This window comes from Citrus clementina, unplaced genomic scaffold (genome assembly GCF_000493195.1).
Source record: "Citrus clementina cultivar Clemenules unplaced genomic scaffold, Citrus_clementina_v1.0 scaffold_2, whole genome shotgun sequence".
Classification (NCBI taxonomy): domain Eukaryota; kingdom Viridiplantae; phylum Streptophyta; class Magnoliopsida; order Sapindales; family Rutaceae; genus Citrus; species Citrus x clementina.
Window position 1 is genome coordinate 26509650 of NW_006262688.1, and position 13339 is coordinate 26522988.

The window sequence follows — 13339 nt, forward strand, 5'->3', positions numbered from 1 at the left end:
GGTCTGAGTGAGAGAAATCGGATCTGATCGAAGCTCAATCCCGAGCCCGGCTAGCTGGGTCCAGTCTGCTCCAGTATTTTTGAGCAATCCCTTCGTAAGAACTCGTCGTTTTGCAATTGACGATAACAATGGGTGCGTAATTAATCAAAAAGTAATCCTACTACCACAAGGTATAAAGTACAAACCTTTCATCTCTCCAAAGAACAGAAAAAAAAAAAAAAAATTGCAACCCTTTCAATGTTAATCGGTTGAGAACGTGAATTTTAAAACAAAAAGAGAACAGATTCCACATATGACATTCATACAGCAGCATCACAATTCACGAAGACCTCACAGGCTAGGCTACAACTACATTTCCAAGTATATCAAACTTCCTTCACCAAAATGAAAACAGTTCATCACACTGATACATATTTACATGAACAAGCAAAACACAAACAAAATCCACAGAAAAGACAAGGTCGATACTACTACTATAACATTTCCACATTAGCCTATTTCCACATACAAGTTTTCAAGTTCCGAAAGTATTTGCCTATTTGTGTTAACCCCAAATAAAGCCTAAATGCACGTCTTCAAATGTCAGTTTCCGTTTGTCTGAATACTCCTACAATTGGCAATCATACACTGTGTACAGTCCTTTCCATATTCACAAGGTTCCCACTGATCTAATTGCGTGTACAGTTGTTGAAATTGCAATGATCCGGTGTTCCTGTGATGACACAAATTGAGAGAGTACGCAATGCAGCAAGGATTTAGATTATTCATAGATAACAGAGTAAGCAGAGGGTAAAGCGTAGAGCATAACATACCACTTCCAGGTACTCATTTTCAACCCTGAGGGGGAGACCCTGGCTCAGAACCACAAACAGATGTGTATGACGACATTGTATCTTCTTTCGATATGGCCACAAAATTCAGTGGCGCGGTTGACAGCCTTCTCATTTCCCTAAAGTGTCCATTTTGACGCGATGAGTAGGATCGGGGTGTGAGGAGCTCAGGAGTTCCACTACCAATTGAGTACCGACGAGGTGTGGGAGTCATTGATCCATTTCCATTTGCACGACATCCATTTGGCTTCCTAAAACTGTTAGATTTTCTTGGACTAGGTTTTGACCCATATATGGCTTCTTTCTCTGTCAGGAGGAGATCTTGCATCTTCTTTTGATCCTGTGAAAATTTGATATGATTAAATCACCATCATGGAAAACAACAGAAGTACTCAACGTGGGGACCCATCTGGATATTTTATAATTCTGAATAGACCTGTTCTTTCAATTAAACTTAGATCAATAATTACTATGTCATAATACAAGAAGGATCCTAAGATCATTTTTCCAAACCGCAAGCCAACTTTTGGGTTAGACACAACAGAAATCTATACAAACACACAAATATAACAACATTTGGTTCAATTACCCTGTATCTCTTCTTCTCTTCTTCTCTCTGTACTCTGGTCAGCTTGTAATCATCCAGTATTGACACTAACCTCACCTGCAAGTAATCACATACAATTTTAAAATAAGCAACAAAAGAAGCATTTCCAGAATATACCTAGCTATAAATTAGAACTTACCCCATCATATAGAAAAAATATCTTTTTCTCTTCTTCCCAGGCAAGTGTTCTATTTATCAGATTGTCCACAATTGCTGGAAAGAGCACCACATTAGCTAACAAAACAAGTTCCAACTTCAAATAAATGATAGCAACATCAAAAAAAATGCAGTACCTGGAATTTTGCTCACAGTAACTCGAGCTCGTTCTGCACGTTTAAGATTAATGTGTGCACCTCTCCCAGCATTGTACCGGTTGTCATCCTGTAATTACACAAAAAGTTTTTCAAAATAGGAGCAAGATAGATACTCTAACTGTAATGAATGGCTTGTCAATCACTGATGTTGTGCTAATTCAAACAACTTCTACAGTGTGCTAAATAATAAATCAGAAGAGGCAGAATTTAAAATACTATTACTCTGAAGCAAGAGTTATGGAAGAAGTAGAGGAGAAGAAAGCCAAAATAGAAAAATCTAGAGAGTTTGTCCTATCATCACACGTTGATACAAAAGATTCAATTTACTTGATTATACTCTTCAAGCCATTTTTCCTCTTCGCATGCAAAAAGCCATCGGTCTATCCTGTCCATTATATCTTTCCGGCTAAGTGCTTCATCTTTAACTTTGATAATCTGAGCTTCAATGTTGGCCAACAGTTCAGAAGGATCTACTAGACCTGAAAACACAAGTTCAGACAATTATATATTTCCTTGCTTATCAACTTGTATAATTAGAAAACAGAAAGATCTTAGTTGGCATCCTTCATGTCAGAAAATAAATTATCATACCAGAATCTATCATAGCATTGGATTTCTCAGCAGCTGTACTGGTATCAGGTTCAATGTGAGTCATTTTGCATATTTCCTCTAATTCTGACCTCTTTTTCAAGACCAGTTCTTTCATTCTAGTTGCTTTCAATTTAGTAAGCCTCTCCACTTCTGTTGAAGCCTGTGAAAGAGAAGAGAAACTTGAGGATCTGATTTCCAATAATAAAACAAAAAATAATTGGGAGTGCATCCAGACCTGTTCAATAACCTCAGTTGAAAGAACACCAGGTTCTGTAATTTCAGACTCTGATAGTCTAAGAATGGAAGTAATCTTAGAAAAGCTATTCTTGTCTTGAATTGGTGAGTCCATCAAATTCCAAAGTTCAAAGAGTGACACCACAATGTCTTTCAGCTGCAGATCAAAATATGGTTTTAACCCAAATAGCTCAGGTAAAAGCAAATAAAGTAATACAGGAATATCTCCATTACCTTCTGTATTCTAATTTTTCTCTCTGCTTTCAGTTTGACAATTGCATGTTCCAAACCTTCCAATGTGCTATTACTGATGTTTGTGGAATGCCCCATGGCAGTCCCATGCAAGCTTGGATGCACATCACTCACAGTTTGGCCAAAATCCAAACCAAGCACACCACAGATTGAATGCACCTCATTCACATATTCCAAAACCCTATTCAGGCGATCAGACTGCAAAAAGCATGAAGCATCCCCATTAATTAACAAAATGTTTGACGAATATATATTTAATTCATATCAGCACAAGGCACTAAATATGTGAGCTATTTTCTATCAAGACATGAGGGCATTTATTGATCATTCATCCAGCCAAAGGCACTAACCAGCAACATAAGTAATTTTGATAAACTTCAATCACACAATCATTTAGACAATTAACAAGCATCCACTAAGCCTGCACACATTCTGATTAAAATCTTCAAACTCAGTTGCTATTGTTACATGCATACCTTCTCCTTTTGAAGGGTGCGAAGATGTGTTTGGCATTCAGTAATCCTTCTTAGCGACAAGTCTTCTTCTTCCAGAGATAAAGAATTTATCAGAGAATTACTGAGATGATCATAGCCAGAAATCTCTCCGCTGATCTTCTCAATTTGTGCCTTTATGTCAGCAAATTGTTTCATTCGTTCTTCTTTCTTGGTTCTCAGGTCCTCTACCAAGGGTGCAATGGAGGCAAGCTTTTCTTTCAATGACATTGATCGCTTCTCTGTCTGAATCTGCAAATTGTTATGATTAGGATCAAGAGAGCACAAGATATGGATTTGACCTCAAATAGTGAAATTGGTTGCATACTTTATACTTTGCTCAGAGTAAAAACTCTGCAGGGCAGCAGAGAGGTAAAAAGAAAGATACAGACAACAAATAATGATAACCCAAAAGATAAATGGATCCAGAACAAAAGTTTCCATTAATTATCAAGGTAAAATTTATTTTGCCAATCATTACAAAGGTAAAATTAGTATCAGCCATAATTTCTACCGAAACAGTTCAGTTTATTCAAGTATTAATTATCATTAGAGACCATGCAAGGAGACACAAATGCCACAAAAATAGTAGTTAACATAGAATTGCAGCAAAGGCCTTCCACTTTTCTCAACCTTTCTTGATTTTGGGTACAAAATTCTTTGGAGAACTATGCAAAACTTATTAAATTACTAAGCAAACACATATCTCGATTGAATCTCTCCAGCCATTTTGAACTTAAAATTCTCCAAAAGATGGCACAGAACACTTGTTGGATAATCACTGGGGCAAATGGCTTCACAGAGTTAGCGAATGAATCTCTGTACATGAGATTCTAACAGAAGAATCAAAGAAAACACCATACATATACAAAACCAAAAGGACCAAAAATAGAATATACAACAAAAGGAGTGAGAAGATGACAATAGAACAAACATGAATCTTTGATAATTTAGAGGCAGGAAATTCACTTTACCGGTGAGTGGATATTAAGTTCCCCAAGAGCAGCCATGAGAGTTGCAAGCTCAGCTTCCTTTGCTGCAACAGTCTGATGAAGACGTGCCTTGGCATTGGCAGCTTCCTCAACCTTTCTTCGATAAACTTCTAAGCATTCTCTCTCCAACTCCATTAGTATGCGGTCTTTTTCTGCTTCGCTCTCCCCAATATCACTCCATATTTGCTGCTCTCATTACAATAGATAAATAAAGGCATTAAAACATGAGTTATATTAAATGCTCTTTTGCAATAAAATGGCTTACAATCAAATGATATAACAGCAAAATTACATTTTATTTAATAAACAAAAAGTAGAGAATACTACATGAAAATCTGAACAGACCACACTCATTTTTCCGGAACCATTAAACCACAAATCACTAATTAAATTGAAGTGGAATTATTTTCACCCGAGTGGAGAATGACTATTATAAGAAAAATGGTAACTGAAACTTTATTAAACATTTTGGGAGAAACCATTCACAAAATCAAACTACCAGTTATGCACTAATCTTCTGTAAGGCCCACCTAAAAACAACAGAACTCATCAACATAATGATGGTTAAAAAATTAAACAGTTTGCTAATTCAACCACCTAAGGAGCAAGGACTATCACCAACAAAGCCTAAAACAGATAACAGAACACGTGTACCAACAAAGAACAAAGCCACATAGGTACGCCTGGAGTAAAACAGAATTTTATAAAAAAAAATTCAAGAAAATTATAGTAACCCAACTATACAAATAAGAAATAACCACAAAAATTAGAAACAAAGAAAAAAGTTTGAGCAAAAAGTTTAAAACTCGGGTAAACGTAATACTACAGATCACTTCTGAAAGAGCCTTTAATTTAACAACCTAAAAGAAATCCTAATTCATTTCACAGGTAGGCTTACTTGGGCTAGACCCATAATGATATGACGGTAAATGTAAAACAATCAATGCTTTTGCCTTTTTGACATACATGCCGCAAAAATAATAATAATAATAATAATAATAAACTGTCTCAAAAAACACATCATTATATCAAAAAGAAAAAATTCAAAAGAAAGAAGAAGAAGAAACCCAAAGAAAAGAAGTAAAGAGAAAACAGGAAAGAGGAAAGACCTGAAGCTCTCTGAGCAAAGCATTGCAACTAGTGCTTGTACGGACACTGTAATTAGGACTCCCAATCGCCAGCATTTTTTCTACTTGATCTCTTTCTCTCTTGGAATTCAAGAAACGAGTTAAAGTTTCTTCTTTTCTCAGGTTGGTGGGTTTGGTTACTTCTCGGAAACACAAAAGGAGGAAGCAACAAAGAAAGACTAGAATTAGAATGTGAGAGATAAAGAAAGAAAGCAAGTGGCTTTGTTGTTCTTGTCGTTCATAAAAGTCAAAAAGAATCCAAGAAACCAAACTCAAAGGGGCAGTTACTTGAAACAACCTTAAGCTTAAGCTTCAGCTTTGCTTCCCCAGATCTGAACTTTCCAAGTGAAAACGAAAATAAAAATAATAATAACACAAAAGAAAAGAAATTGTACACTGGCAACAGAGAAACCAAAAGATAATGATTGCCAGTTAATAAAAGGGATTAAGCTAAAAAGCCTAACATACAAAGAGATTGGTAAAAAAAAATGGATTTTTTTTCTTTTATTTATTTATCTTATTAGGGTTTGTGTTGTGCTTGTGGGTGATGTGTGGTGGGGTTAAACTAAAATGCGCCAATTGTAGCAGGTAGAAGAAGTAGAAATAAAAGGAAAGAAGATGAAGCTTAAACAATAAAACAAGCAAATGAGCTGCGCATTTTAGCCCAAAATCATTTCCACTTTTTTTTTTCCTTCTACTTTCACTTTCTGTCTTCTTGGGAAGTGAGTCTAGTGAGTGAGTAAGTGACAGTGAGTTCACAAACTCAGTTCTAAACAAATAAAAAAACAATACAGTGAACTCTCAAGTGTCAACTGGCTTATAAATTTTATCATAACAACATGGTGTCTCATTTTCATTCTCTTTACGAGAGCGTGCGTTTCACGGACCAATCATAACAGAAGTGCAAATCTACGACAAGCAGCGAGCGTCATGAGAAGAGAAGAATATGATACGTTACTCTCTTTCCACCGACTCTAATATAGCTGTTTTGATGTTGAAGTTTTGATAAATGGGGTGATAATTTTTTTTTTATTTCCTACAAATAATTGATTTTTTTTATTTTCATTTTTTTGTTTTCATCGTATTATCTATTCTACGGTGTATAACTGTAACCCGGTTGGTACATGCAATTGCAGACACAATCGACACGTATTTTTTAAAATTATTTGAGGGTTTCTATTTGACTCAATCATTGACCCCCTTTATCTTATACGAGAAATCAATTTTCAAATTTATCTTGTTTCTATTCAAGTTTTATTTTCCAAACACTTAGTCTGTAATTTTTAATTATTTTTAAGGGAAATAGACCTGCTGAAGTTCGAAGTGATTGTCTCAACGCGCATATAATTGAGACATAAATATTAGTGGAATACAAGCTAATTCTAGTTTGAAATTCAATTTTCTACAGCAAGCTCAATTTAATTTCGAGAATGAAGAACGTGACTGCTATAGTTATTAGCGTCACATAGTATCGTGAGTTGTGTGGCTAATGTGTACGTGACATTATTATTTTTTACAAGAAGAATAATAAATAAAGGTAAGCTTTGACGTTCTTTCCCAAAAATATATAAAGCGTTCGAAACTTTAGCAAATTAAATTATTTAAAAAAAGGGTAAAAAGCTAAGATACCAACTTAAGCTTCACTGTTAACCGACATGTAAATAACGTGATGTGATTATTATAAGAAAAGGTTTGTGCAACAACTAGATTTTTAATGATTGATTAAAGCGAAATATTGTAACTTATGGTAAAAATCTTTACACCTTCGTTTGAGAAAGATAAAAGACTTCCTTTGCATGGCTAGAGGTGGCGAGACCTTCATCTTCAATAATCAAGACCATCATCAGTCATTCGTCATGGTTCGTTCTTGCTTTTCCACTTTGATTCTTGCCAAATTAGCTTAAGTGGTGCGTTTTCTTTTAATTAAAAACAATCACCCACAAAAATTAAAGAGAGAGAGAGAGAGAGAGAGAGCAATTAATTAAGTGTTTATCTTTGTGGAAAAGCAAAGAATCGCTCACAAACACTTAATTGGAGGGTAGTTTGATTCGTTCTTGCTTTAATTAAGTGTTTGTGTAGAAACCGGTGTGTATGTATAGCGAAATTAAACTATCCTGTAAATGAATGAACAGTTCTTTAATTGTTACTGAAAATTTGGAGGGAAATAATAGCTTGTTTCTTAACTCATCTCCACCTTTTCCATGACATCAAATTTTTTTAACACATGGTAGTAGTACCTGCCATGCCGAAATTCAGCAACAAAGGGAAATAAAATCTTCAATTTGTGACAATAAATAAATAAATGTTTTACTATCAAGGGATAAGACTCTTTATTGTTTTGCTTCGCGTAGAATATAGAATTTTCTTTTTCCTTTTTATGTAATAGATAATGGATTTTGATCCAACACGCAACATCGCGCACATTATGGTGCGCAACGTCGCGCATAGCAAGTTATGATTAGAGTCTGTGCTGCGAGTCCTATAACCTCTAATCATGGCTTGTTGTGTACAATGTCGCACAACCTAATAATGTATTGGGAGATCAAAGTAGGGGATTTCATTCTTTTTTCTAGCTCCTATTTCAATTGAGAAGTATGCCCATGATAGTTGATGGCAAGGTTGAAACTGAAATTAATTTCTATTCATTACAGATAATTTTAATTTTGTCTTTTAAATTATGAGAGAATAGAGCTGTAAATTAATATATTGTGTCATGTGGTGATTAACTCTTGCCTCTTGTCAAGATCAGACCAGCAATAACCATTAATCTTGTACTAAGGCCAGTTCACGTGTTGGACCTTTAGACTTATCATGTTACCACCACTAATATGTAGTAGGCAAGTTCACAGTTGACCCTTTAGACAATCATTCCTAAATTAAGCTCAGTTACAATTTATCAAATTCTCTACTTGTGACTATACATTCTCGATCGTTGTAGAATATTTTGTTTTAACTCTGCCCGTCGTGTGTACGTTAATCTTTTTAATTAATCTTGTAACGTGATAAAGGTAATGTAGACCCACTTGTAAATAAGTTTGACTCTAATATCATATAAAATTCTACGAATGTAATTTATGTTCAATAATTGAGGATTGTCTCTAATTTATATACATAGTTCAAGATAATTCTCATCCGATGTGAGATATCTTTTCTATCAGAGCTCATATTTGTCCTAACACAAGCAATTTTACATCTCGAGATATCCCTAGGCTTTTAGAATTAAATATATAATCTCAGTTTTTCCTCAATCTTATTTGAAGTACTTAATGACTTTTCAATTTTGGAACTATTTTATAGCTTTTATCTGTCTTGATGAATCAAGAGTTCCCGAAAATTGTTTTTCCTATTTTTCATTTCATAAATTGTTGCTAACTTTTCTAACTTTTTTCCTGTTAATTTAGCTTAATTGATCATTTCTTAATCTCGCTTAATTTTGCACCTAATATTGGTTTAGCTTTGCAAATCTTGAGATCATCACGATACCTACTGGTTTAATCCAGACCCAAATAATAAGATATGTCATTTTCTTAAAAATGGACGTGATAATTAATTATAGCTGAAGATTAATTATCAATGTGTCACCAATAAATCGAGTTGCCAATCATGAAGTCGCCTCTCTCAGTATTTTTTTGTCTTTTAAAATAGTTACATGCCGAAGAACACTTAGGATGTCATTAGTTGGCTGTTGAAAAATATCAAGAAGATAGCTTAATTGTTGAAGCAATGTTAGCCATCTCAATATCTATTCATCTAACTCGCAATTTGAGAGCAATACATAACATTGAAATTTAAGGTGGGATTTAAACATTAGGATTCCTAACATTACTGAAATTTTTATTGTTCATTGACCCAATTTCCTTTTTTTTTGGTTAAAATTTTGATTTAATTTTTGTTGATTCTAAGATAAATAAGTATCATTTCCTAACAATAACCATAGGAGGAAACAAAAAGATGCATATGTGTATTTTTCTTGTCGATACTGTTGAAATCTAATTCTATTCAGTTGTACAGGTGTTATTGATGATTGAAATTAGTTCATAATTAAGGAAATAAAGATTAAAAGTCACCCTATGGAATTGTTACTAAAACGAGAGATATTGTTAAGAATAACATCTAACGTTGAATGAAAATGAATCTTAGATTAAAAATATAGGGTTCAGGTAATTTTTAACTCTTGAACTAATTTTTTAGTATGAGTTAAAACTCTTAAATTTCTATAAATATGTTTGAATTAAATATAAACTTAAACATCCCTCAACTCTACCACCAATACTATAAAACCAAACAATTCCCTAGTTTTTTTTAATAACTAACTAAAATAACAATAATAGTTTTACAAAGATACAATATAATTTAAATATAAATTCTTGTAAATAAACTCGGATTTTATATCTCTTTTGTAAACAATGGGAAAGAAAAAAAGAAAAAAAAAGTTACATATGCAGGCAGCAACGATACAATATTGTATCTTGTTCTCCTCCAAAAAAAAAAAAACGATACAATATTGTACGGGAAATAAAATAAATAAATGAGTTTATAAGCGTATGGAGGCCGCCCTGCGGTTTTAGAGCTCCATTATCTTATCACTCGCTAACAACGATGTGATATTTCATCTACTTTTTTTGTTTTCCTCTACTTTTTATATAATATAATCATTTTTAATTATCTTTTTCCCCGAAAAATCCGCTTTTTTTATTTATCACTAGCGACGCTGAGGCAGTCAGATGCATGTATTACCAAAATTTCCACGTTCTTTTCTTGTAGAAAAAGACTTGGGAGTGGAGGGGAAGGGTGGGGAAGGGACTGATGTCCTCCCATTCATTTATGATATTTTGTATGTCTCTGTCTCTTTTTTATTTCCGTCAGAATTGTTTTGTTGGAGGGGAAGAAATGAGGATCCTTGAATAATAACAAAAAATCTCTAAGGTCCCCAATACTCAAATAATTGATACGTTTTTTATTTTTTATTTAATATAATCATATTAACCTAAAAATATATAAAATAAAATGATAATGATCATAAATGGGTCATAATTCATTTTACTCAATCATTATGAATAGGTCTTATTTCATTTTACTGCATCAAACTTTTTGTAAATATAATATTTAAATAATACTTTTCCAAACAAAATTCAATTAATATAATTTTTATAGAATATTGACGTGAGTGTTATCCATTAGCAATGATATTTCTTGGCCACTGACTATGGTACAACAAACATTGCAAGTCGAGCTGCTAGCTGACGACTTGATGAGTTGAGCTACTCGGCCACCGACGATGCGACGAGGTACTGAGGTATGATGAGATAAGGCGCAACATGCTACTAGGCTATGATGAAATATTTGTACCAACAATATAAATTAATGCAATTTAAACTTAACCGCAACCCAAAGCACACAACCTTATAAGTCCACAATCTACGAATCAAATCCTCAATTACTCTCTCACTGTCTCACTTATTTTTTTTTTACAAATTATTCATGCTGCAGCTAGCACCTAGCTAGTCTTTGTTATTTGTTATTGCATTAATATTTAATATTTTAAAATTTAAATTTTATTGTTTATTCACTAATAATTCTAAAAAAATAAATAAAAATTAAAATGGGGAGGGAATAAGGATTTCATTTTATCCCTGTCTGTTTCCCGAATAAGAAATTAATTAAAAAAATTGTGTTCATCTTTTTTCCCGAATAAGAAATTAGATATAATATTGTTCATATACCCTCTCCAATGAGAAAAATCCCCCAAGACCCCCATGTGGGGATTTCTATAATCGTAAGAAAGGAAGAGAGAGAGATTAACCTAGGGATGACAATGGGCACCGCCTGCTGCGGGTTTACTATTACTAAATCCACACCCGTAAAAAAATTAAATTACCAAACTTGCCCGCAACCCGCAATGGTTTTTTTTTTTTATAGAAAAACCTGCCCATTTCGGGCTTTAACAATTACCAACCCACCCGCAACTCGTAGCGGATTTTTTGCGGGTTTTCTAATTTAAAATCAGGAATATAAAAAGATATACTTTTAATAATACATAAAAACTTAAGTTATATAATTCAAACTATAAATATACATAGCAATAGCCTAAAAACTCACAAACAATACTCAATTCTAAATTTTATTAATGTAAATAAGAAATTAAAATTTCAACATATAAAAAATACACAAAATATATTAGTCTAACATAAGATATTTCTGTTGTAGGCAAATTATCATCACTAATATCAATGTCTTGCTTCATCTTTTAATCAATATACAAGTATTATCAATAATATTAACAAGTAAATTTTATACAATTATTGTTAAGGCAAAACAAACAAAATCAAATAAAGTAAAATTATTAAAAGCTTATTGTATATATGTTGTAGTGAGATAAGTTGAGTTTAGGAATTAGAAATTTTAACTTAGATATATGTATGATTAATTTCTTTTAATGTAGTTTTTATGATTAAAATAAAAAATATAAATAATTAAAATAAAGAATGCGGGTTGATGGATACCCGTGCAGGTACCTAGCGAATTTTTTCTCAATACCAAACACACCCATAACCCGCAGTCGATTTAAGTTTGAAATACCAAACTCAACCACAACTTGCAAAATTATTCGCAGCGGGTGGGTTTGGGCAGGTTGGCGGGTAATTTTCGCATCCCTATATTAACCAAAAAGTTTACTATCAATAAAATGTAAGTAGGATTTGTTTGGTATTAAAGTGTTACAATTTTTAAACCATAATTGTTGGAAGAAAAATCCATAACTATGATGTAAAAGTATATTATATAAAGTAAATTCAGTTTAAAAGTTACAACACAGCAATGCCAAAAATACTCTTAAAATTTGAAACCATCAGTATATGTTTATTAGGGATAATATTTTTAAGAAAGTAATACCACACATACATAATTAGAAATTTAAAATATAATACATAATTTGTATCCCAAATGATTTGATTGTATGGAAATATAACATTACTCTTGACATAATTAATTTGTATGTACACATATCCTTGCATTGAGTTTAAGTTTCTTCATGAACATTCCTAAAGATATGCTTTATTTCATATATATATATAAATGGTTTAGTTGGGAAACACTGAATAACAAGTGATTTAATTAGATATTTGAACTGCAATCGGAGCATAAATAAATTAACATGTTCACATACCATATCCAACACGCTATTATCGAATGACATGTGATCTACCAGCATTAATACCATCAATTGTCGCAATAATATGCATGCTTATCATTATTGTTGGACCGGATCATAAAGTGTATCTTCATAATAAAAGCTATAAAATCATAATCAATAAGTCTACAAATGTATTATAAAAACGCATTGCTGCATTAGCCACGATCGTACGTATTTTTGTCAAGAAATTAAAGTAGCTAATAAGATATAAGCAAAAGACAAAGGAAATATAGCTGGCCATTGAAGGAAAATGCAGAGAGATGGACCCTCAAGTGATTTCAGTATCAATCATAACAAATCATACAAAGAAAGATGCTGTTTTTTATTAGATTATTTTATCACTAGGAATTTCGTTAAATGTCCCTACTTGTTATTATTATTTTTTTTGGCAACCACTTAACAATGAGTCATCAAATGCAATTTTAACATAAAAGAGAAAGCTTCGAACGTGTTAGCTTTAAATACACGACTAGATCTTGTAATGTTATTGCCCACTCTTTAGCTAAACTAGCTTTAGAGAAGTGCAAGAATGTTGTGTGGAAAGGGTCATACCCTTCACAAGTGATGTATCTCTTTTATTCTTTAGTTTAATGGAAATCTCTTTTAAAAAAAAACATAAAAGAGAAAGGCCACTTCGGCCTTCCACAAAAGCATTGCGGGGGCTAAATGTTCTTAATATATAAAAATCATTGTCTCTTGTGAAATGCGA

The 13339-nt window shown here is 32.9% G+C and overlaps 1 protein-coding gene across 2 annotated transcripts; it reads right to left on the bottom strand.

The window, feature by feature from the left end:
- Positions 1-270: 270 nt before the first annotated feature.
- Positions 271-6215, bottom strand: LOC18052853 (65-kDa microtubule-associated protein 6). Of its 2 annotated transcripts, XM_006448014.2 has the most exons (13): positions 5737-6215; positions 5421-5578; positions 4294-4497; positions 3305-3571; positions 2811-3026; positions 2578-2733; positions 2343-2502; positions 2079-2230; positions 1731-1818; positions 1577-1650; positions 1420-1494; positions 813-1170; positions 271-712 (listed from the first exon to the last, which is right to left on the bottom strand). In XM_006448014.2, the coding sequence occupies exons 2-12, from the start codon at positions 5493-5495 to the stop codon at positions 832-834; spliced, it is 1806 nt and encodes a 601-aa protein (XP_006448077.1). In that variant the 5' UTR covers positions 5496-5578; positions 5737-6215; the 3' UTR covers positions 271-712; positions 813-831. The 2 variants fall into 2 exon arrangements, with proteins under 2 accessions (XP_006448077.1, XP_006448078.1); XM_006448015.2 differs by having other exon boundaries at positions 5421-6215.
- Positions 6216-13339: the final 7124 nt, after the last annotated feature.